This window comes from Salvelinus alpinus, chromosome 8 (genome assembly GCF_045679555.1).
Source record: "Salvelinus alpinus chromosome 8, SLU_Salpinus.1, whole genome shotgun sequence".
Classification (NCBI taxonomy): domain Eukaryota; kingdom Metazoa; phylum Chordata; class Actinopteri; order Salmoniformes; family Salmonidae; genus Salvelinus; species Salvelinus alpinus.
In genome coordinates this window covers 29,898,051-29,923,479 of record NC_092093.1, presented here as the reverse complement: position 1 = coordinate 29,923,479, position 25,429 = coordinate 29,898,051, and the positions used below count along the sequence as shown (strand labels likewise).

Here is a 25,429-nt window from a genome sequence, read left to right as displayed (position 1 = left end):
TACCCCCACCCACCCATCCATCCCTCCCTAACCCATTCCTCATACACCCCTTACCCTCACCCACCCATCCATCCATCCCTAACCCAGTCACCACTTACCCCCAGCCACCCATCCGTCCTTCCCTAACCCATTCCTCATACACCCCTTACCCTCACCCACCCATCCATCCATCCCTAACCCAGTCACCACTTACCCCCAGCCACCCATCCGTCCTTCCCTAACCCATTCCTCATACACCCCTTACCCTCACCCACCCATCCATCCTTCCCTAACCCAGTCACCACTTACCCCCAGCCACCCATCCGTCCTTCCCTAACCCATTCCTCATACACCCCTTACCCTCACCCACCCATCCATCCTTCCCTAACCCATACACCCCTTACCCCCACCCACCCACCCATCCATCCCTCCCTAACCCATTCCACATACACCCCTTACCCCCACCCACCCATCCATCCCTCCCTAACCCATTCCTCATACACCCCTTACCCTCACCCACCCATCCATCCATCCCTAACCCAGTCACCACTTACCCCCAGCCACCCATCCGTCCTTCCCTAACCCATTCCTCATACACCCCTTACCCTCACCCACCCATCCATCCATCCCTAACCCAGTCACCACTTACCCCCAGCCACCCATCCGTCCTTCCCTAACCCATTCCTCATACACCCCTTACCCTCACCCACCCATCCATCCTTCCCTAACCCAGTCACCACTTACCCCCAGCCACCCATCCGTCCTTCCCTAACCCATTCCTCATACACCCCTTACCCTCACCCACCCATCCATCCTTCCCTAACCCATACACCCCTTACCCCCACCCACCCACCCATCCATCCCTCCCTAACCCATTCCACATACACCCCTTACCCCCACCCACCCATCCATCCCTCCCTAACCCATTCCTCATACACCCCTTACCCTCACCCACCCATCCATCCATCCCTAACCCAGTCACCACTTACCCCCAGCCACCCATCCGTCCTTCCCTAACCCATTCCTCATACACCCCTTACCCTCACCCACCCATCCATCCATCCCTAACCCAGTCACCACTTACCCCCAGCCACCCATCCGTCCTTCCCTAACCCATTCCTCATACACCCCTTACCCTCACCCACCCATCCATCCTTCCCTAACCCAGTCACCACTTACCCCCAGCCACCCATCCGTCCTTCCCTAACCCATTCCTCATACACCCCTTACCCTCACCCACCCATCCATCCTTCCCTAACCCATACACCCCTTACCCCCACCCACCCACCCATCCATCCCTCCCTAACCCATTCCACATACACCCCTTACCCCCACCCACCCATCCATCCCTCCCTAACCCATTCCTCATACACCCCTTACCCTCACCCACCCATCCATCCATCCCTAACCCAGTCACCACTTACCCCCAGCCACCCATCCGTCCTTCCCTAACCCATTCCTCATACACCCCTTACCCTCACCCACCCATCCATCCTTCCCTAACCCAGTCACCACTTACCCCCAGCCACCCATCCGTCCTTCCCTAACCCATTCCTCATACACCCCTTACCCTCACCCACCCATCCATCCTTCCCTAACCCATACACCCCTTACCCGAACACACCCACCCATCCATCCCTCCCTAACCCATTCCACATACACCCCTTACCCCCACCCACCCATCCATCCCTCCCTAACCCATTCCTCATACACCCCTTACCCTCACCCACCCATCCATCCATCCTTCCCTAACCCATACACCCCTTACCCCCACCCACCCATCCATCCGTCCTTCCCTAACCCATTCCACATACACCCCTTACCCCCACCCACCCATCCATCCCTCCCTAACCCATTCCACATACACCCCTTACCCCCACCCACCCATCCATCCTTCCCTAACCCATTCCACATACACCCCTTACCCCCACCCACCCATCCATCCCTCCCTAACCCATTCCTCATACACCCCTTACCCCCACCCACTCATCCATCCCTCCCTAACCCATTCCTCATACACCCCTTACCCTCACCCACCCATCCATCCTTCCCTAACCCATACACCCCTTACCCCCACCCACCCATCCATCCATCCTTCCCTAACCCATTCCACATACACCCCTTACCCCCACCCACCCATACATCCCTCCCTAACCCATTCCACATACACCCCTTACCCCCACCCACCCATCCATCCATCCTTCCCTAACCCATTCCTCATACACCCCTTACCCCCACCCACCCATACATCCCTCCCTAACCCATTCCACATACACCCCTTACCCCCACCCACCCATCCCTCCCTCCCTAACCCATTCCTCATACACCCCTTACCCCCACCCACCCATACATCCCTCCCTAACCCATTCCACATACACCCCTTACCCCACCCACCCATACATCCCTCCCTAACCCATTCCTCATACACCCCTTACCCCCACCCACCCATCCATCCATCCTTCCCTAACCCATTCCTCATACACCCCTTACCCCCACCCACCCATCCATCCTTCCCTGTCCTACCCACCCTTCATACCCAAACCCTCATTGTAAGGCACTGTAGTGATGCATGTGTCGTTCTCATAAAGCTTCTACTACCTCCCATGTGATAGCTAGTCAGGTGTCTGAATCCTGGGTGTGCCTCTGTCTGTGACCTGTTCAGTAATTCAGCAGTCTTTCCTCCCTGCCTTATATGTGGCCTGTCTGGATCTGCTCCTTCCTACCCAGCCCTGACCTGTTCCTGTTCCTGTTCCCCTTCCTGTTCCATCCTACCCAGCCCTGGCCTGTTCCTGTTCCCCTTCCTGTTCCATCCTACCCAGCCCTGGCCTGTTCCTGTTCCTGTTCCCCTTCCTGTTATATCCTACCCAGCCCTGGCCTGTTCCTGTTCCTGTTCCCCTTCCTGTTCCATCCTACCTAGCCCTGGCCTGTTCCTGTTCCCCTTCCTGTTCCATCCTACCCAGCCCTGGCCTGTTCCTGTTCTCCTTCCTGTTCCATCCTACCCAGCCCTGGCATGTTCCTGTTCCCCTTCCTGTTCCATCCTACCCAGCCCTGGCCTGTTCCTGTTCCTGTTCCCCTTCCTGTTCCATCCTACCCAGCCCTGGCCTGTTCCTGTTCCTGTTCCCCTTCCTGTTCCATCCTACCTAGCCCTGGCCTGTTCCTGTTCCCCTTCCTGTTCCATCCTACCCAGCCCTGGCCTGTTCCTGTTCTCCTTCCTGTTCCATCCTACCCAGCCCTGGCCTGTTCCTGTTCCCCTTCCTGTTCCATCCTACCCAGCCCTGGCCTGTTCCTGTTCCCCTTCCTGTTCCATCCTACCCAGCCCTGGCCTGTTCCTGTTCCCCTTCCTGTACCATCCTACCCAGCCCTGGCCTGTTCCTGTTCTCCTTCCTGTTCCATCCTACCCAGCCCTGGCCTGTTCCTGTTCCCCTTCCTGTTCCATCCTACCCAGCCCTGGCCTGTTCCTGTTCCTGTTCCCCTTCCTGTTCCATCCTACCCAGCCCTGGCCTGTTCCTGTTCCCCTTCCTGTTCCATCCTACCTAGCCCTGGCCTGTTCCTGTTCCCTTTCCTGTTCCATCCTACCCAGCCCTGGCCTGTTCCTGTTCCCCTTCATGTTTCATCCTACCCAGCCCTGGCCTGTTCCTGTTCCCCTTCCTGTTCCATCCTACCCAGCCCTGGCCTGTTCCTGTTCCCCTTCCTGTTCCATTCTACCCAGCCCTGGCCTGTTCCTGTTCCCCTTCCTGTTCCATCCTACCCAGCCCTGGCCTGTTCCTGTTCCCCTTCCTGTTCCATCCTACCCAGCCCTGGCCTGTTCCTGTTCCCCTTCCTGTTCCATCCTACCCAACCCTGGCCTGTTCCTGTTTCCCTTCCTGTTCCATCCTACCCAGCCCTGGCCTGTTCCTGTTCCCCTTCCTGTTCCATCCTACCCAGCCCTGGCCTGTTCCTGTTCCCCTTCCTGTTCCATCCTACCCAGCCCTGGCCTGTTCCTGTTCCCCTCCCTGTTCCATCCTACCCAGCCCTGGCCTGTTCCTGTTCCCCTCCCTGTTCCATCCTACCCAGCCCTGGTCTGTTCCTGTTCCTGTTCCATCCTACCCTGCACAGGCCTGTTCCTCTTCCTGTTTTATCCTTACCCCCACCCACCCATCCATTGTTCCCTAACCCATTCCTCATACAACCCTTTCTCGCTCCATCATCAATTTTTATACATTCCCTGTCCCATATCCTGTAGACACACACACACACACACACACACACACACACACACACACACACACACACACACACACACACACACACACACACACACACACACACACACACACACACACACACACACACACACACACACACACACACACACACACACACACACACACACACACACACACACTGTAGGCATTATTAAAATTGGCAGCTGGTCGATGAGTGGAGAGAGAGGGAGAAAAAGAGAGGGACAGAGAGGGGCTGCTGAGTTGGGACAGGGCCCAGCTGAATGCTGTGTCTAGCCCCCCTCCCCTGTTAGCTGCAGCACTGTGATGCCACTGGACGGGACATATGTAAACCAGTGATTAGCACTGGCCCATCCAAACAACCCCAGAACAGCCCCCAGAGCAGCCCAGTGCTAGCCTAAACTGGGTCAGGGAGAGCTCAGTGGCCCAGGGAGAGGGGAGCTCAGTGTCCCAGGGAGAGGGGAGCTCAGTGTCCAGGGAGAGGGGAGCTCTGTCTCCCAGGGAGAGGGGAGCTCAGTGTCCAGGGAGAGGGGAGCTCAGTGTCCCAGGGAGAGGGGAGCTCAGTGTCCAGGGAGAGGGGAGCTCAGTGTCCCAGGGAGAGGGGAGCTCAGTATCCCAGGGAGAAGGGAGCTCAGTGTCCCAGGGAGAGGGGAGCTCAGTATCTCAGTATTCCTGTTCCTCTTCCTGTTCCATCCTACCCAGCCCTGGCCTGTTCCTGTTCCTCTTCCTGTTCCCCTTCCTGTTCCATCCTACCCAGCCCTGGCCTGTTCCTGTTTCTCTTCCTGTTCCATCCTACCCAGCCCTGGCCTGTTCCTGTTCCCGTTCCTCTTCAGCCTGCCTCGCTGGCTCATTACAACCGGTCACTTCCAGATCTGCCTCAGTCACTCTCACTCTGCAGCGCTAGCACCACTCTGCCATTTCCTGTGTGTGTGTGTGTGTCAGTGTGCGTGTGTGTGTCAGTGTGTGTGTGTGTGTGCGTGTGTGCGTGTGTGTGTGTGTGTGCGTGCGTGTGTGCGTGTGCGTGCGTGCGTGCGTGTGTGTGAAAGAGAGAGAGTTACAGCCTGCCTGGCACCTTCACATGAATTATCATCGCCCTCCTCACTGCAGATTCAGCTTTCATCATGTCGAATATAATGGTGAGAGCACAGGTTAAACTCACCAGTTGTCCTACACCGCCCCAGGGCAAGGTTATGAAATACCAAACATACCAGATTTGAGATATATTTCTCCAGCAGCTTGACAGAGGGTTATTTTACCAGTCAGTCTCATACATGAATATGAAAATGTGAATCTGGAGCATTGGCAGCGCATGACAACACTTTCTCTCCCCATGAGAATGATGAATCTCTGCTTCTCTGCTTTGCTTATAATGCATGTGTTGCTGAATTATGGGTAGAAAAATATGCGTTTAGAGGAGACTCTGAGATGTGTCTGAAGCACAGATCTCCTATGTTTTCTGATCTGACATTTCTTTGGAGATGCAAAGAGTGTGTCAGGCGCCGTGCAGCGGAGAGGCTGCCTGTGAACCACATTACAGAGGAGGAGAATTCAATCCCTGATCTCTACCTGCTCACTGTAATGACATTAGGAGATGAAAGCACAGCTGGACCATTTTGCATGATATTGCTGTCTGAGGAAGTGTTGGGTCGGCCCTGGAGAGAACCCATCCTGGGAAATACCCTCTCTCCTCCGTCTCTCTCTCTCTCTTCATTCTCTCTCTTTCTCTTTCTCTCTCTCTCTCTGTCCCTCTCTGTCTCTGTCTCTCTCTCTCCCTCCCTCTCTCTCTCTCTCTCTCTCTCTCTCTCTCTCTCTCTCTCTCTCTCTCTCTCTCTCTCTCTCTCTCTCTCTCTCTCTCTCTCTCTCTCTCTCTCTCTCTCTCTCTCTCTCTGTCTCTCTCCCTCTCTGTCTCTCTCTCTGTCTCCCTCCCTCTCTCTCTCGCTCTCTCTCTCTGTCTCTCTCCCTCCCTCTCTCTCTCTGTCCCTCCATGTATCTCTCTGTCTCTCTCCCTCCCTCCCTCTCTCTCGCTCTCTCTCTCTGTCTCTCTCCCTCCCTCTCTCTCTCTGTCCCTCCCTCCCTCCCTCTCTCTCTCGCTCTCTCTCTGTCCCTCTCTGTCTCTCTCTGTCGCTCTCCCTCCCTCTCTCTCTCTGTCCCTCCCTGTCTCTCTCTCTGTCTCCCTCCCTCCCTCCCTCCCTCCCTCCCTCCCTCTCTTTCACCCCCCCTCACTCACACTAGCACTGCCACACCTCTGGGTGAACAAATGACGGCCATTACATGAACTCCAGCACCATGATTACGTTGTGGAGTCCTGAGATGGTGGCGTGCAGTAGGAGTGCAGTGCTTTGAGATCTGAAAGGTAAAGAAGTGTTATGCCTTCACAGAGAAACCAAAGAACAATAGTTCAACCAGCGATGTTTTTAAGATTAATTATCCCACCCCCACCCCGTCATACTCAGCTCCCTGTTTGCTCAATAAAGCGTGACAGCCCAGAGAGGTACAGTATATAGATCACTGACAGTGGAATGTGTTGTCTTGTCTTCCACACGCCACTACAAAGGGACAATATCCCAAGATGCAGCTGACAGACTGGATGCTTTTAAAGCAATTATCTTTTTAGTTTAATTGCAGGTAAAGCACTGGCTGCTAAACTGCCTATTATTCCCCAGCAGAACAGAGTCTGTGTGATTGCTGCCCGCCTCAGCACCCTCCTCTCCTCTCCACCTCTTCTTCTCCATGCAGAAGAAGCACTGTTGTTTATTCACAGTCCCCGTCAGCCGATAGCCTTACACAATGGCAGGAGGGGAGAAAAGAAAACCTGCGTGTGATGCTGCTTTCATTTCACATCAGAAGGCTGACAGGTAGACAGGCAGGCAGGCAGCCACGTGTCAGAGCCTGTGGCTGTTGCCTCCACAATTTCCCCCGTGATCCACCTGCCTCTGTGCGATGCTCCGCTCCCCTCCCAGGCTCCTGCCTCACAGGGACCAGTCACATGGACCTTTTCTTTATTTTGTCTCCAAAAACGAAGCCCCCTCCCGATAAGTCCTTGTTTATCTTTGAAGACTCTTTCACTCTCACACAGAGACTCAGAAACCTGAAGGATTTTGCGAGGCGAGGCTTCACACAAGGTACATGTCTCTCTGCATTCTCTTTAGCTGATGCAATACTCACTCCATTAATCATCAGTGTTATGAATAGAAGGACTATCAACACAGTAATATTAGGCCGATTGCCAGAAGGCATCAGACGTTCACTGCTCTTCTGTCTCACTCCTCCATTCAAAGAGAAGCTGAGAGCCCCAGTCCACCCTGATGGCAGCCCAGTCCTACATCCTCTGTTCTGCTCTCTGTCCCCCAGGCTGGCTCAGTAGCAGTCTGTCTGTTCCCGAACAAGGATCCCGAGGATCCTGCCCCACACCCAGTCGGCAGTGGCCCTATAGCTCTGTAGCCCTCTAGAAGGGCGGGCGGCAGGTACCCTAGCGATTAAGCGTGTTGGGCCAGTAATCTAATCCCCGTGGTGAAAAATCTGTCGATGTGCTCTTGAGCAAGGCACTTAACCCCAATTGCTCCAGGGTCGCCGTCAATAATGGCTGATCCCTGGCCCTGACGCTACTCTCCGAGGGTGTCTCAGGGGGAGTTGGGATATGCAGAAAACACACTTCCATTTCACACCTCACACTCGTACAGGTTGGTACTTGTACATGCAGTGAAACAGAACAAATACAGTATAAGCAGCCCTATTTGACCGTTTGACCCAGCCAGTCACCCAGGCAGTCCTGCTCCAGGGCTCCTGCTGGTCCACCCACCCAGCTGGTCCTGTTCAGACAAGGGCCTGAACATAGAAAAGACGAGAGGACGTGAATTTAGCGGAGAGCAGAGGAGCGGGAGTGAGATGGCCTGTCACCTGAGTGGTTGGCACATGCCAAGTGTTCTGCCGGGGGCCAGGCTACCCTCCCTCTCGCACAAAACGCTCACGCCCTCAGCATCCGCCCGGGCCACATGGCCAAACCTCCTCCCTCCCTCTCTCCCTCTCTACCCCTGCGCCTCCCCATTTGTTGTGGAATTTTTGTTTCCATAAAATGGTTGCCAGATAATGGATTTTTCCTTTATTAATTGGATGCACTGAGTGATGACTCTCCAGGCAGTTCTTGAACTTGATTTACAATTAAACGGAGTCAGGCTATTTTCTAATGATTCTTAGCTGAGCAGGTTTTATTGCACTACTAAGCTCTGTTATTAACAAACCTGGGCTTTTCTCGGTCCCTGTGGGATGTCTAAAATGCTTTGTCCGTTTTTTCAAACAATGAATAAGCCCATTTTTTCTCCATTGAGGCAGTTTGGCGTTTTTACAATGCCTCAAATGGGCACACGCTCTCCTGTGGGTACAATCATGCACACACCCACATATACATTCCCTCTCTCTCTCTCTCTCTCTCTTTCACACACACACACACACACACACACACACACACACACACACACACACACACACACACACACACACACACACACACACACACACACACACACACACACACACACACACACACACACACACACACACACACACACACACACACACACACACACACACACACACACACACACACACACACATACACACACATACACACACATGTTCACACTGGCACACACAAACACACAAGTGTATGTTAATGTTAATTTACATTCTCATCTATTCTCCTCTCCTCTAGGCCAGCTGACCGACAGGCTGACCCCCTCTGTAGATTTAGGTCAGAGTGAAATGTGAAGCCACAGTGTTTATCATCTGTGCCTGGGCCCATTTCCCCTGTCTGTGTGCCATGTTGATGGGGCTGGCTGGCTGGCCAACAGCTAAGCAGGCGTCTGTGAGTGGAGAGAGACCAGGATGTAACATGATCACAGGTAGTGCTCTGAGTGTGTTTGTATTGATGTTGTCTGTTTTTGTATGACAGTGGGCTGACTGCAGGGGGATTCTGGAGGTCACTGCATGGAGAGATAATGGCAATGGGTGTTCTCTCTATTTTACTCTCTCCCTTTCTCTCTCTCTCATTTCAATTCAAGGGCTTTATTGGCATGGGAACATATGTTAACATTGCCATAGCAAGAAAAATAGATAATAAACAGAAGTGGAATAAACTATAAAAATGAACAGTAAACATTACACTCATGAAAGTTCCAAAAGAATAAAGACATTTCAAATGTCATATTGTGTCTATATACAGTGTTGTAACGATGTGCAAATAGTTCAAGTACAAAAGGGAAATAAATAAACATAAATATGGGTTGTATTTACAATGGTGTTTGTTCTTCATTGGTTAGGTCACAAATGTTGCTGCTGTGATGGCACACTGTGGTATTTCACCCAGTAGAAATGAGAGTTTATCAAAATTGGGTTTGTTTTTGAGTTCTTTGTGGATCTGTGTAATCTGAGGGAAATATGTGTCTCTTATATGGTCATACATTTGGCAGGAGGTTAGGAAGTGCAGCTCAGTTTGCACCTCATTTTGTGGGCGATGTGCACATAGCCTGTCTTCTCTTGAGAGCCAGGTCTGCCTACGGCGACCTTTGTCAATAGCAAGACTATGCTCACTGAGTCTGTACATAGTCAAGTTTGGGTCAGTCACTGCGGTCAGGTATTCTGCCAGTGTATACTCTCTGTTAAGGGCCAAATAGCATTCTAGTTTGCTCAGTTTTTTTGTTAATTCTTTCCAATGTGTCAAGTAATTATCTTTTCTCATGATTTGGTTGGGTCTAATTGTGTTGCTGTCCTGGGGTTCTGTGGGGTCTGTTTGTGAACAGAGCCCCAGGACCAGCTTGCTTAGGGGACTCTTCTCCAGGTTCATCTCTCTGTAGTTGATGGCTTTGTTATGGAAAGTTTGGGAATCGCTTCCTTTTAGGTGGTTGTAGAATTTAACGTCTCTTTTCTGGATTTTGATCATTAGCAGGAATTGGCCTAATTCTGCTCTGCAGCATTATTTTGTGTTTTACGTTGTACACAGAGGATATTTTTGCAGAATTCTGCAAGCAGAGTCTCAATTTGGTGTTTGTCCCATTTTGTGAATTCTTGGTTGGTGAGCGGACCCCAGACCTCACAACTAGAGGTCGACCGATTAATCAGAATGGTCGATTAATTAGGGCCGATTTCAAGTTTTCATAACAATCGGTAATCTGCATTTTTGGACACCGATTGTGGCTGATTACATTGCACTCCACGAGGAGCCTGCATGCATGGACTACCTGTTACGCGAGGGCAGCAAGAAGCCAAGGTAAGTTGCTAGCTAGCATTAAACTTATCTTATAAAAAACAACCAATCTTAACATAATCACTAGTTAACTACATATGGTTGATGATATTACTAGTTTATCTAGCTTGTCCTGCGTTGCATATAATCGATGCGGTGCCTGTTAATTTCTCATCGAATCACAGCCTACTTCAACAAACGGGTGATGATTTAACAAGCGCATTTGCGAAGAAAGCACTTTCGTTGCACCAATGTGTACCTAACCATAAACATCAATGCCTTTCTTTAAAATTAATACACAAGTATATATTTTTAAACCTGCATATTTAGTTAATATTGCCTGCTAACATGAATTTCTTTTAACTAGGGAAATTGTGTCACTTCTCTTGCGTTCCGTGCAAGCAGTCAGGGTATATGCAGCAGTTTGGGCCGCCTGGCTCATTGCGAACTGTGAAGTCCATTTATTCCTAACAAGGGTCGTAATTAATTTGCCAGAATTGTACATAATTATGACATAACATTGAAGGTTGTGCAATGTAACAGCAATATTTAGACTTATGGATGCCACCCGTTAGATAAAATACGGAACGGTTCCGTATTTCACTGAAAGAATAAACGTTTTGATTTCGAAATGATAGTTTCCGGATTTGACCATATTAATGACCTAAGGTTCGTATTTCTGTGTGTTATTATGTTATAATTAAGCCTATGATTTGATATTTGATAGAGCATTCTGACTGAGCGGTGGTAGGCAGCAGCAGGTTCGTAAGCATTCATTCAAACAGCACTTTCGTGCGTTTGCCAGCAGCTCTTCGCTGTGCTTCAAGCATTGAGCTGTTTATGACTTCAAGCCTATCAACTCCCGAGATTAGGCTGGTGTAACCGATGTGATATGGCTAGCTAGTTAGCGGGGTGCGCGCTAATAGCGGTTCAATCGGTGACGTCACTCGCTCTGAAACTTGGAGTAGTTGTTCCCCTTGTTCTGCAAGGGCTGCGGCTTTTGTGGAGCAATGGGTAACGATGCTTCGAGGGTGGCTGTTGTCGATGTGTTCCTGGTTTGAGCCCAGGTAGCAGCAAGGAGAGGGACGGAAGCTATACTGTTACACTGGCAATACTAAAGTGCTTATAAGAACATCCAATAGTCAAAGGCATATGAAATACAAATGGTATAGAGAGAAATAGTCCTATAATTTCTATAATAACTACAACCTAAAACTTCTTACCTGGGAATATTGAAGACTCATGTTAAAAGGAACCACCAGCTTCCATATGTTCTCATGTTCTGAGCAAGGAACTTAAACGTTAGCTTTTTTACATGGCACATATTGCACTTTTACTTTCTTCTCCAACACTTTGTTTTTGCATTATTTAAACCAAATTGAACGTGTTTCATAATGTATCGGTATCGGCGTTGAAAAATCATAATCGGTCGACCTCTACTCACAACCATAAAGGGCAATGGGTTCTATAACTGATTCAAGTATTTTTAGCCAGATCCTAATTGGTATGTTGAATTTTATGTTCCTTTTGATGGCATAGAAGGCCATTCTTGCCTTGTCTCTCAGCTCGTTCACAGCTTTGTTGAAGTTACCTGTGGCGCTGTTTAGGCCGAGGTATGTATAGTTTTTTGTGTGCTCTAGGGCAACAGTGTCTAGATGGAATTTGTATTTGTGGTCCTGGCGACTGGACCTTTTTTGGAACACCATTATTTTTGTCTTACTGAGATTTACTGTCAGGGCCCAGGTCTTGCTGAATCTGTGCAGAAGATCTAGGTGCTCCTGTAGGCCCTCCTAAGTTGGTGCCAGAACCACCTCTCTCTCTCTTTCTTGCGCGTGATTTTGCTTTCTCCATCTTCCATGGCTTCAGGTTTGTGGCAAGCAAATGTCCATGACAGGGAGTTTTGTTTGAGTGGTTCATTGTTGTTGATGCTTCATGTTTCCATCTACCCAGTGACACCAAGCAGCAACACCGGCCTGAACAACACAGCCAACGACGGTAAATAATGTGAAGTGGGGTAATTCCTTACGAAACTCGGACATCTTTAATCCCTAGAATGCTCCTTTGGACGAAGGATTGTTGACATATAGGGGGGCTGTGAGAAGGTCACTTCTATTTAAAAGGACGTTCTACTCCAAAATGCATGAAAATGTAATTCATTTACATTTATGTTCCATGTGGCTGTCATTTGAGCCACTGATCGCTCTGTTTGCTACAAATATACTGTATGTTGTAACTTGTCACTCTGATCTTAAAGGGATAGTGCGAGGTTTTGGCAATGAAGCCCTACCCAGAGACAGATGAACTCATGGATACCATTTTTGTGTCTTTGCGTGCAGTTTGAAGGTATTTGTATACGAGCCATTGCTAACTAGCGTTAGCGCAATGACTGGTAACATGCTAGCTGTTCCAATAGACTTCCAGTCATTGCGCTAACGCTAATTAGCAACTTCCTTCGACCTGCACACAGAGACATTAAAAATGGTATCTATGAGTTCATCTCACTGTGGGAAAGTAGAAAAATACTTTTAAAGCCACGTCTCGGCAGAAATATAAAAATAAATCATAATATAATATAATATTTTTTTAATCCAATTTTTTGGAGTGGCGGCAAAGTTTTAGCAGCAGCAGGGCGCTGCTGCTAAATTAATATAGGGGAACACTTGGTCTCATATCAAGCTTTACCGCTTGCTCTGTTGTACGAGCAGTATTTTGATTTCAGTAACAATTTTCTTACATTATTTATGAATATTGAAAAATATAAACATGAATATTGAAAAACAGTTATGAGTTATGATCCAATTTGTAAGCATTACTAACAGAGTGAATGTGAAAATGGACTCAAAGTGGTCACCCTCTGCTGGTGATTTGCATGATACAAGCAAAAGGAGGGCTGTGATTGGTTAAACTGCCTACTATGCCAATGTCTCTGTATAAAATGGGCCATAACTTTAAAACTAGCAGAGATCTCACTCTGGACCTTTGATATGCCCATATAATATATTATTTTTAATAAAATGTTGATAAATTAGCCAAATCAAAATGTTTATATTTTCAATATTCATGTTTATATTTCTCAATATTCATAAATTAATGTCATTTAAATACTACCCATATTACAGAGCAAGCCGTAAAGCTTCATATGACACCAATATTTGCTTTGTAGCACCTACAGATTAAACATTTTTGAGTCTTAAAAGGAGACTTTGGGATTTTGGCAATTAGGCCCTTTATCTACTTCCCCAGAGTCAGAGGAACTCGTGGATATTATTTTTATGTCTCTGTGTCCAGCATGCCTGTAGATACCCATTGACATCCAGCCGTTGCACTAACGCTAGTTAGCATTGTCTTGCGAAACTACGTCTAACTTCCTTCATACTGGACACAGAGACATACAAATGGTATCCACAAATGTATCTGAAGCTGGAAACACTTATCTCCTTCACTAGCTTTAAGCACCAGCTGTCAGAGCAACTCACAGTTTACTGCACCTGTACATAGCCTATCTATAATTTAGCCCAAACAACAACCTCTTCCCCTACTGTATTTATTTATTTATTTTGCTCCTTTGCACCCCATTATTTATATTTCTACTTTGCACATTCTTCCACTGCAAATCTACTATTCCAGTGTTTTACTTGCTATATTGTATTTACTTCGCCACCATGGCCGTATTTTTAGCCTTTACCTGCCTTATCGCACCTCATTTGCTCACATTGTATATAGACTTATTTTTCTACTGTTATTGACTGTATGTTTTGTTTATTCCATGTGTAACTCTGTGTTGTTGTATGTGTCAAAATTCTATGCTTTATCTTGGCCAGGTCGCAGTTGCAAATGAGAACTTGTTCTCAACTAGCCTACCTGGTTAAATAAAGGTGAAATTAAAAAAATCTGTCTCTGGCGAAGTAGATACAGGGTCTCATTGCCAAAATCCCAAAGTGTCCCTTTAAAGGAGGCCTGGGTAAGGCCAAAATGTCATGAATATGCCAACTTTGATTAATTATTTCTCAATTATGCTTTTAGATACAAATGTCAAATAAATGTCAACAATCCTTCCTAGATTTCCTGAAAATCCCTCAAATCATTATATATTTTTGTCCTGGTTTCAGGGGACTCACCCAGTGCTCCCAGTTGACATATTATTTTGATATCAGACCTCTTGTTGGATTAGAGCCATGAAGTCATGGAGCTGGGAGAATATACTGTAGCGTAAGCAGTACAGGATACTCAAGTGGGCTTATTGACCACTTTAATGGCCTAACATTAAAAGCACTCCGGATGACATTGCCTTTGTGAGGCGAGCGTGTGTGTGTTTCTCGTTTCTCCACCCCACCATTGACTGTAATGGATGACAGAATGGCCAGGCTAGAACGGCATGTCAGCAGTATATTTACACCGGCTGTCTGTCTGTGGCTAGTTTCCCTTCTTGTGGATACTGTAAAGTGGTCTTAAGGCTAACACGTAATTCATTTTAACTGCTGATCATGCCATGTTGTAATGAGAGGGAAGTAGAGGAGAGGAGGAGGACCGGATAGGAGAGAGGAGGAAGGGGGAGGAAAAAAGAGGGGAGAAGATAGGAGGGGAGAGGAGGAGAGGAAATGACGGGGTGAGCGGGGAGAGGAGAGGAGGAGAGAGGGAAGGACGAAAAGAGAAAAGATGGGAGAAGAGGCGAGAAGAATAGAAATGGTAGATGTGGCTGTCACCTCCCACGCTTATCCAGGGGGCTTTTGTCTCGCTGGCGGCTCGTTATAATGTGTTCACTTTGTTCGAACACACACAGATAAGGCATCAATAATCACCTGAAACAATGAGACATACACACTGTGTTACAATAGCTGTTGTTTTGATTCCTGGATTCTTGTTAAGATCAGAGCGACGCCTCTATGCTATCTGTAACATGGCTGCCCACGCTCCTACGTCATATCATCAGATCTGCTCCTGTGTTTGGATCAACATAGGGCCCTTTAAAGGCTCTCATGTTCTCTCCTCTCTCTTATCCTCTTTTTTCTGTTCCTCCTTCCCTTTGTTTCTCTATATTCCTTTCTCTTTCTTTCTGTTTCTTCCCCGTCTCTTTCTCCCCCCCTCCTTATCTGTGTCTCCCACTATCTCTCTCTCTTACCCTACAATCTGTCAGTGATTGCAGGCGGGTAGGTTCTTCAGGCAGGCAGCGTTCGTCGTGTCTCCTGAGTCATCATCAGGACAGGCCTTGTGTAATGGTGTGGAACCGGCCAAGGTGAATGGTTATTACTTATTGACTTGCTGAGTGATGGGTGGGGACGCACACTCATTGGCTCTGTGGAAGACTGAGCAGAGCAGACTGAGCAGATGCATCACTCTTTAAAGACGCAATGTCGCCAGAGCTTTAAAATGGTCTAGTCAAGGCCTACACTGGTTAGCGCTTAGTAAGAATTTAATTGTGATTTTTGCTGTTTTTAGGGGTTCAAATAGATAATTGACTGACATACTTACTTACATTGTAGTAAATGGTTTACAGATTGTATCTGAAAGACTTGCGACTGTTTCCACCACTTCCACCCCTTAAGGCGTCAGCATGCTTCAGTTCAGCATACTCCCTTAAAAGACCTTCGCTTGAATATGGAAAAAAAGCGGCAATAGTACTGTTTGTCCATTTTGAGACACCGTAGCCAGTATACACTTCCTCAAAATAGTCAGAATTAATCTAAGATAACTCTAGAAATCTGTCATTCATTTTGACTTTTTTTGCAGCAAGGAGATCGTAGTCGTGCAATTTTACATCTAAGATGTTTGGTGCAGTATTTTTCAATTACAAAATGTGCATTAAAACGAGTTGTCTCTCGTTGAATGACAACAAAGACTTCATTAAAGAATCTCTACTGTTGACCAATCACAGACGAAGGGGCGTGGACTTCGCCTTTAAACTTCGGCTTGCCTCCCCCCCAAAAATGTGTCCCCGAACAGCTGAAAAAACCTTCACCGAAGTCCAGAACGAACCAAAACGTCAAAAAATGTAATTATAATATATGCATGAACTCTAACGAACTGTTTCGGTTGGGAAGCATTCAGACGCCTTTAGCCTTCAACCCTATGGTTTGTGTAGGCTTCTATCTATACTAAATACCCACCATGTTTAGCTAAGATTCTCTATTAAATTTCGCCTGTCTGTTTTTTTTATGTCACAGGCTGTTAACCAAAAGTGCTCAAAGGATTTCAATTTCTGTGCAGAAAGGCACATGGCAACATTTAAACATTGAGGCATTGGAGTATAAAGTCATACAGCCATTGTGTCGACCCTCAGTCTTTTCTGTGTGCCTTGAAAGCGGCAGCACGCTCAAGTTCTTCTCGTCCTTACAAGCCTGTACGTGTACCTTAATCAAGGAGCCCTGGGCCAGCTAGCAAGCCAGCCGCAGACACAAACAGAGCCCGTTGAATATTGCTTATGCCTTTCCCTTTCTGATGAGGCCAAGCTAGGTCTCTCTACAAAGCAGTGTGGAGGCAAATACACTAGTGCACCTATTCACCCAGCATCTCCCTTTAGCCGGGAACAAAAGGCCTGGCAGTGTGGGGTGCAAATTGAATGGCTCTCTCCTTTGTTGTTCCAGAGAGACTGCAGGAGATATATGTGGCTCTAAGGACGGCTAATTGCCCCCGTGCCTATGGTTTCTTTCAGAGGAACCATCCTGCCTGAGCCTGTGCCCATTGACGAGCTCCGCCTTTGCTCCTGGGGCTGTGGGGGCTTTGTCCAGCCCTGGCTTTGACTGAGACCCAGAGAGAGCATGTGCCTAGCGCCTCACATGCCCCTCCACTCCTTCCAACACCCCCCACACACCACCACCATCTTTTGTTAAGTCTAGAGTGCATTTGCTTCCTGGGTCCTCCCCTTCTTCCTCTCTCCTTGGTTTCGGTGGGCCGGGGGGCCCAAAGGGCAGGGCCCTGGGGAAGAGGACGGACAGCAGTGACTTGTTTAACCTCTGACCCTCTCTGGTTCTCTGAGTCACGCTTGCAGCTCATCCATCATGGCCTGTGCGTGTCACTCACACCAGCTGTCAGTCACACTTCCTCCTCCCTTCTCCCCGCCCTTACCGTCGACAATCAGAACAAGGGCGGTGACCGCTGCGGAGGGCAGCTGATAAACTAGGTGTCGCTCAAACAGAGAGAGAGAGAGAGAGAGAGGGTAGCAGCCAACGGTCTGCCCATCTGCAGGGAGGAAAAGAGATGCTGATCAATTGATTTAAACATTGTTTGAGACGCTGCTGGGATGTATACTTTGACAGCCATGACTACAGTCTTTCTGTAATGTTTAGCCTACTCAGTGGCCATTGTTCTCTCAGCCACTTCAAGGTGTGCAATTAGTTTGACGAATTAGTTTGACGTTGCTTATTGCACATTCTAGGCTTCAGTCTTTACCATGTAGACTAGTCTACTACGTCATACAATTCTAAAAGGATATTCACATCATACTGAAACATCATTCAAGAAAAGGTATTGCATAAAATAAAAAATAATTGTGATATATTTATATTCTCTGAAATGTAGACCCAAGAGGGCGTTATTTTATCGACGAAATTAGATATCTGATCCTCAGAATTGGAATAGGTTAAGCAGCCTTTAATTTAGTATATTGGGCTTGTTGAAACAATCATCCCTTTCACTGTTCCATCCTCTGGGTAGGTAGGGTTAATGTATGAACACTTTAAAGTCAGGATACTTTGTTAACCTACTACTTTCTCCAATGACCCTTCCCACAACCCCACTTTCCCGCAATTATGTCATAAGGGCGAGCCACGGCCTGACCTGGCTGGCCGGCGGGCAGGTCAAGGTGGTCAGAGATACCCCGCGGGGAGGATGTGAGGAACGGAGATCAACACAGCTAATCAGTGCAACGCTTTCCTACTGAGGGAGAGGAAAGAGAAAGAGAAAACAAAGAGAAAAGGAGCGGCGGCCATTTTAACTGAGTTTCAGCCTTGAATTAAAAGCAGCAGAGTCATTAGAGGCACGCTGGTTAGACTCCTGCTGGGTTTTTAAATTGGATTCATAGGGAGGGAGACTCCCTGGGGGAGTGTGGGGGCGGGGTGGGGTCTAGCCATGCTGGCGGGGGGGCACAAGGACTCTTCATCACCATCCTTCCTCTAATAGTCTCATTATCCCTGCTTTAAACCCATTGCTTATACTCTTCCCAGAGGTAATGGTGTCGAAGGCTATTGTTTTGCTTCAACCTCTGAACCAATTTCATAGTATTTGGTGCAGTAGGAGGATGTGATGTCAGGTAGGTTTTCAAAGTGTTCGTTTCCAGGTCTTATTGTGGATAGCGTGTTTATCCTTTGCTCTGGCGTGATCGTGGTGCCGGGATGGAAGCATGGTGCAGTATTTATTTTTTCAACATCCATATGCAAGCTGAATATTAATCCATCCTTTGACTTTTTTCTTTGCCCAGATCTGTTCTAATTTGCGTTGTTTCAACACCCCTAACAGCAACTCTGTCCTGTGTTTGAACCCATTTTGCATCCAAACTCATCTCGTCTGACAGAATCAATAGCCAGTGTGTCAAGCTTCCTGGGCGATGGAGCATGCCACACCTGTCAATAGCCGAGCTACCTCTTTCTCCTTCCCATTCTCAGCCTCCTGACGCCCAGTGCACACCAGACATGACTCTAATATGTATGTGTTCAGAATACCTGACTGTGTACCTCGTACAACCACTGTATGTATTGTGGCTTGGTGGAGGCTAAAGCTGTTTGGTGTTGGACAATAACGACCAAAAGAACAGTCATCAATGCACACATAATATAAGATAGGAAATAGGAGATCATTGAAAGCAAACAAATCCAGTATATTTCTGCTAACAAGTTTCTTTACGGCTCGATGACTAAGATGCTGATAACTGAGGTATACACTAGCTCTAGCTGGGTGTGTGAGGTGTCGGAGGTGTTATTGGGTGTGTGAGGTGTTATTGGGTGTTTGAACACGTTCTCATCCTCCATCAGAGTACTGCAGAGCAATCGATGCTGCTTGGCACACGCGCGCATGCACGCACGCACACGCACACACACACACACACAGCTATATGTATGCTCTGCTGTGTGTTAATAGCTCTACTGGGTTAACACAGCAGAACACAGAGAGAGCCCCGCCCAGTCTACAGGGAAGAAGTGTTGAGAAAGTCATTTGCTGTTAGAAATGCTTCTAATCACACCGCACTTCTGTTACAGCGATGTGGCAGGATTGACAAGATTGACAGGGTTGACAGGGTTGACAGGGTTGGAGTGTGAGTGAATGTTTCAAGTTCAAGGGGGATGATAAGGGGAATTTTAATTTAGTGAGCACGTTGTTTTTCTGAATTGATTTGCGTGTGAATATGAAAAGGGAGTAATTGTCCCCCTGCAGAGTGTGTCATCACAATTAGCAACAGTTAGTCACAGTGGAAGATGAGCATGGAGCCACACTTATATAGGGCCAATGATGGTTCCTCTGGCTCTTTAATGATACTGGTGCTGTGTGTGTGTGTGTGTGTGTGTGTGTGTGTGTGTGTGTGTGTGTGTGTGTGTGTGTGTGTGTGTGTGTGTGTGTGTGTGTGTGTGTGTGTGTGTGTGTGTGTGTGTGTGTGTGTGTGCAAGCAAGCAAGCAAGCTGTGTTCTATATAGTATATATAGTGTATGTTTAGTGTTTGTCTATATGTGTCTGTTTGTGCAGTGCAACCCACATACAGCATGTCTGGTAATTCTACACTCCCAGACAGACACCATTGCTGGTGCATATGAACCAACCAACCCTGATGGCTGCAGCCAATGCTAATTCCCCTCCTCTCCCCTCCTCAGCTCTGCTGTGCTCAGCTCGACACCTCACAACACCCGCTAGACTCCCCTCCTAGTCCTCCTCACAGGGATTTGTTGGGGGGTGGGGGGCTGGCTTTACAAAAACGGCCCTCTTAATCCTGTACAATGAATGAAGCTCTTACAGATGAGCCAGTAGCCAGTGACATCTGCTGTGTGGATCTTCTCTGGGTGTCATGCTAGACCTAAGCCGAAAAGCAGATCCTCTTTCTCTCCCCTTCTCCTCCGCTGGCTACATTCTGGAATCTCGCGTTGACTGATGCCAAGGAAACCCTCTGTGGGTAGTAGTTCTCTGTAATCACTATGGCAGACACAGCCTGCATATGTTTTCCATGCCCTGACTTGAAGGAAGCCTTTAGAAAAAAACATGTGTCTGCAGTGTTGTTCTCTGGCTGTGTTCTGCAGTGTTGTTCTCTGGCTGTGTTCTGCAGTGTTGTTCTCTGGCTGTGTTCTGCAGTGTTGTTCTCTGGCTGTGTTCTGCAGTGTTGTTCTCTGGCTGTGTTCTGCAGTGTTGTTCTCTGGCTGTGTTCTGCAGTGTTGTTCTCTGGCTGTGTTCTGCAGTGTTGTTCTCTGGCTGTGTTCTGCAGTGTTGTTCTCTGGCTGTGTTCTGCAGTGTTGTTCTCTGGCTGTGTTCTGCAGTGTTGTTCTCTGGCTGTGTTCTGCAGTGTTGTTCTCTGGCTGTGTTCTGCAGTGTTGTTCTCTGGCTGTGTTCTGCAGTGTTGTTCTCTGGCTGTGTTCTGCAGTGTTGTTCTCTGGCTGTGTTCTGCAGTGTTGTTCTCTGGCTGTGTTCTGCAGTGTTGTTCTCTGGCTGTGTTCTGCAGTGTTGTTCTCTGGCTGTGTTCTGCAGTGTTGTTCTCTGGCTGTGTACTGCAGTGTGGGGGACGGTTCACAGGCCTGCGTCATCACAAGTTGGAAACTATTGTCAATGCTTTGTTGAGTCATAATCATTTGGTGCAAATACATCCAGGCTATTTGAATCTGTATGCTGTGTGATTCACATATCTCCTAACCAGCCCTGGCGTTTATGTTTTAACGAGCAAAGTAACAGTATGCCTTGTTAACGTTTCCTCTGACAGTGTGTGTTGTTGTGTATATGGAGGGGGTAGTAGCAGTTGTAATACAATGCTGCTCTCTGGTTCATACACAATGCCCACTCTCATAAACACAGAGGAGAGTTCAACGGCCTCACCTGCCTCTGACAGATCCAGGTGTAAATGAAGAGGAGCGTCCATCTCATTACATTCCCCTTACAAAGCCCCCTCTCCTCTCTCTCTCTCTCTGTGTGTTTCTCTCTCTCTCTCTCTCTCTCTCTCTCTCTCTCTCTCTCTCTCTCTCTCTCTCTCTCTCTCTCTCTCTCTCTCTCTCTCTCTCTCTCTCTCTCTCTCTCTCTCTCTCTCTCTCTCTCTCTCTCTCTCTCTCTCTCTCTCTCTCTTCATCTTTTGGGCTGACGTGGGATGAGTCACAACACTCCAAATGGCCTCAGCTGCTGTCAGTCCCAAGTAGAACCCCCTCAGATCGTTGTGGATGGGCTGACGATGTCAACATGGAGTGTGATTTGTCAGAATTCTCTGAATCACACCTCTCCTCCAGTGACAGAAACATGCCAGGGTGGGTGACAGAAGGTAACAGGACAGTGTGTGTTGAACTCCAGGAACAACAGGCTGGAGATAAAGAGCTATCACTGTCCTGCCTGCCTGCCTGCCTGTTTGCCTGCCTGCCTGTCATCATAGGGCCTCAGCTTATCTAGGCCCAGTAGTCTGCATGGCTCCAATACTCCACAGCTAATGTGTTTCTCACTATCTCTAGTCAGTCCCCATCCTGGGTCTTTTTCATTTGGTTCACTACATTGTCTTTCTCTCTCCCTCTCTCTTTTCTCTCCCCACCACCGGATCAACTAATTGCTATTATAGATAACAATAACAATGTTGGTAATAATGTCCACAATAAAAAAGATGATGCTGTGGGATTACGGCAATCATTGTAATCAGAGGGAGAGAGGCTGCAGCTGGATAGAGATCATACTGAGAGAGAGAGAGCGATAGAGGGACACAAAGAGAGCGAGACAGAGGTTACAGAAGACGAAAGGGAGGGATAGGAAAGAGAGGGAGGGAGAAAGGGGGGAAGGATGTTGTTGCCTTAATTGCTACTCCGATTAAGCAGTGTGTTCTTTCTCCCACCACCCCTGTTATTAGAGGGGGGGTGCTCCAATCAGAGAGAGCCAGGCATGAGCCGCGCTGTCATATTTATACTGAACAAGAATATAAACGCAACATGTAAAGTGTTGGTCCCATGTTTCATGAGCTGAAATAAAAGATCCCAGAAATGTCTCATACGCATTTCTCAATAATGTTGTGCATCAATTTGTTCACATCCCTGTAAGTGAGCATTTCTCCTTTGCCAAGATAATCCATGCACCTGACAGGTGTGGCATATCAAGAAGCTGATTAAACATCATTACACAACTGCACCTTGTGTTGTGGACAATAAAAGGACACTCTAAAATGTGCACAGATGTTTCAAGTTTTGAGGGAGCGTAGCAATTGGCATGCTGACTGCAGGAATGTCCACCAGAGCTGTTGCCACCCGGACAGCTGATGAAACTGTGGGTTTGCACAACCGAAGAATTTCAGCACAAACTGTCAGAAACCGTCTCAGGGAAGCTCATCTGTGTGCTCATCATCCTCACCAGGGTCTCGACCTGACTGCAGTTCGGCATCCTAAACGACACCAGAGGGAAAATGCTCACCTTCAATGGCCACTGGCATGCTGGAGAAGTGTGCTCTTCATGGATGAATCCTGTTTTCATCTGTACCGGGCAGATGGCAGACAGCGTGTATGGCGTCGTGTGGGCGAGCAGTTTGCTGATGTCAACGTTGTGATCGATGGCAAGATACCGTGACGAGATCCCGAGGCACATTGTCTTGCCATTCATCCACCGCCATCACCTCACGTTTCAGCATGATAATGCTAATGATCTTTACACAATTCCTGGAAGCTGAACATGTCCCAGTTCTTCCATGGCCTGTATACTCACCAGACATGTTTGAGCAGGCAGAGGGATGCTCTATTTCGACATGTATGACAGCGTGTTCCAGTTCCCGCCAATATCCAGAAACTTCGCCCAGCCATTGAAGAGGAGTGGGACATCATTCCTCAGGCCACAATCAACAGCCTGATCAAGTCTATATGAAGGAGATGTGTCGCACTGGATGAGGCAAATTGTGGTCACACCAGATACTGGCTGGTTTTCTGATCCACGCCCCTACCTTTTATTAAGGTATCTGTGACCAACAGATGCATATCTGTCACGCCCTGACCTTAGTTCCTTTTTTATGTCTCTATTTTGGTTTGGTCAGGGCGTGAGTTGGGGTGGGCATTCTATGTTTTGTGTTCTATGTTTTATATTTCTGTGTGTTTGGCCGGGTGTGGTTCTCAATCAGAGGCAGCTGTCTATCGTTGTCTCTGATTGAGTACCATACTTAGGTAGCCTTTCCCACCTGTGTTTTGTGTGTAGTTGTTTTCTGTTTTGTGTTGCTGCACCTGGCAGGACTGTTTCGTTTCGGTCATTCTCTTTGTTATTTTGTTTAGTGTTCTGTTTTAATAAATTAACACTTACCACGCTGCGCTTTGGTCCGATGATTCCTCATCTTCAGACGACGAACGTTACAATATCTGTATTCCCAGTCATGTGAAATCAATAGATTAGGGCCTAATTAATTTATTTCAATTGACTGATTTCCTTATATGAACTCAGTAAAATCTTTGAAATGGTTACATGTTGCATTTATATTTTTGTTCAGTGTATCAATGTCAGACCAGGCCGGGGGAGGCAGAGCCTGGGGGAGGGGGGCCGAGCCAGAGAACCTCTGCCCAAGCCCCAGAGCATGTCTGCTGGCTGGCTGAGCACCGCAACTCCCAGGGCTGGGTTGGCCTGCTAATCTGTACTGTAGCATGGTGAGAGCTGTAGGGGAACCGAGTGGGGGTGCAAACCAGAGATAGCATATCGCTTCACACACACTCCACTGTGCTGCACCCTCTATCCACACACACTCTCCCAATCGCCATTAGCATGGCATCTCTGCCAGAGAGAGCCTTTGAATGAACTAGAGACAAAGCTCCGCTGTGTGTTGCAGCCCTTCCTTCCTGTTCTGATCTCCTACTTCCTGCTTCCACTGAGTCATCTTTGAAGTTGCTCCGCTTAAGCCTCTGCCATGCCCTCTCATGGCTTATTTTCTTCTTCCGTCTTGATGGAATGATTTCTGTCCTGCCTTTTCTTAAGCCGCAGAGTTAAACTGCCACAAGTTAAGCCTCGAGATCATAATACCCATCAAAGCACTTTTCAAATGGCTATTGACCAAACGTCTGGTGCTGTATGGTGGTTGTAGATTATAGAGGACTAGAGTCTCTTGGCTTGTGCTCAAAGCGTTCTGGGCTGTTGGACCACATTGTCTCCCTCCATCAAAGTCACTGCACAGTAATCAATGATGACTCTGCAGAGTTTAGCCTGTATGTTAGAGTTTGGGCCTGGGTTGGGTTCCTCTTAACAGCCAACACAGTGAGGCAAGAGGCTGACGCAGCACATTCTCAACCCAATCAGTTATCTGTGTGTGAAGAAGAAGTACAGAGAATCAACTGACTGAGGGAAAGTCTTATCAGTCATCAGAGCTTCAGAGACAGGGACACGTTTGGTATTTTGTCTCATGTTCTGTGTGTACTGAGTGAGGGACGTACTTGGGGAAGAATGTGATAAGCTATGTCTTGAGAGTTGGCTGTCATGCAGGGGTGAAAGTAAGCCGGGATGGTCCGGTACGGACATAGTGGGGTTACTGCGTACCGGTAAAGCGTGAGACTATCACAATAATTAACACAAAATGACAAGAAGACTATAGGCCTTTACAACAATATTTATCATTACCGCATGTCAGCTGCATTAAAATGTGCTAATTCACTTGAAAACAGGCGGGATACCCTCCAAATTGCGTTGTGGTTCGACGAAAACACTAACATTTAAAGACAGAGATAAGTGGTCGAGACATGCACGTACAGCAGTGGATGCATCAATTCAGGCTACAAGTGTAGTAGGCCTAATGGCAATCACCAAAAGTCATTACACTTTTAGGTTTTTTGTAACAGATGTCTCTTTCCATTCATCAAATTGCGGGTGCACAGTGCACTGTTTG

The 25,429-nt window shown here is 47.8% G+C and overlaps 1 protein-coding gene across 4 annotated transcripts in view; it reads left to right on the top strand.

Annotated features, from left to right (window-relative positions):
* The window catches only part of LOC139582931 (mitochondrial peptide methionine sulfoxide reductase-like), a 99,046-nt gene that overhangs the window by 13,860 nt on the left and 59,757 nt on the right, over window positions 1–25,429 (top strand). The window contains exon 1 of one of the 4 annotated variants that reach the window (XM_071413413.1): window positions 9,076–9,100. The exons of the other annotated variants lie outside the window; for them this stretch is intronic. Coding sequence (XP_071269514.1) covers window positions 9,091–9,100 — 10 coding nt within the window. The 5' untranslated portion in view covers window positions 9,076–9,090. Of the gene's footprint in view, window positions 1–9,075; window positions 9,101–25,429 lie in introns of those variants that run through there. 4 annotated transcript variants of the gene reach the window in all.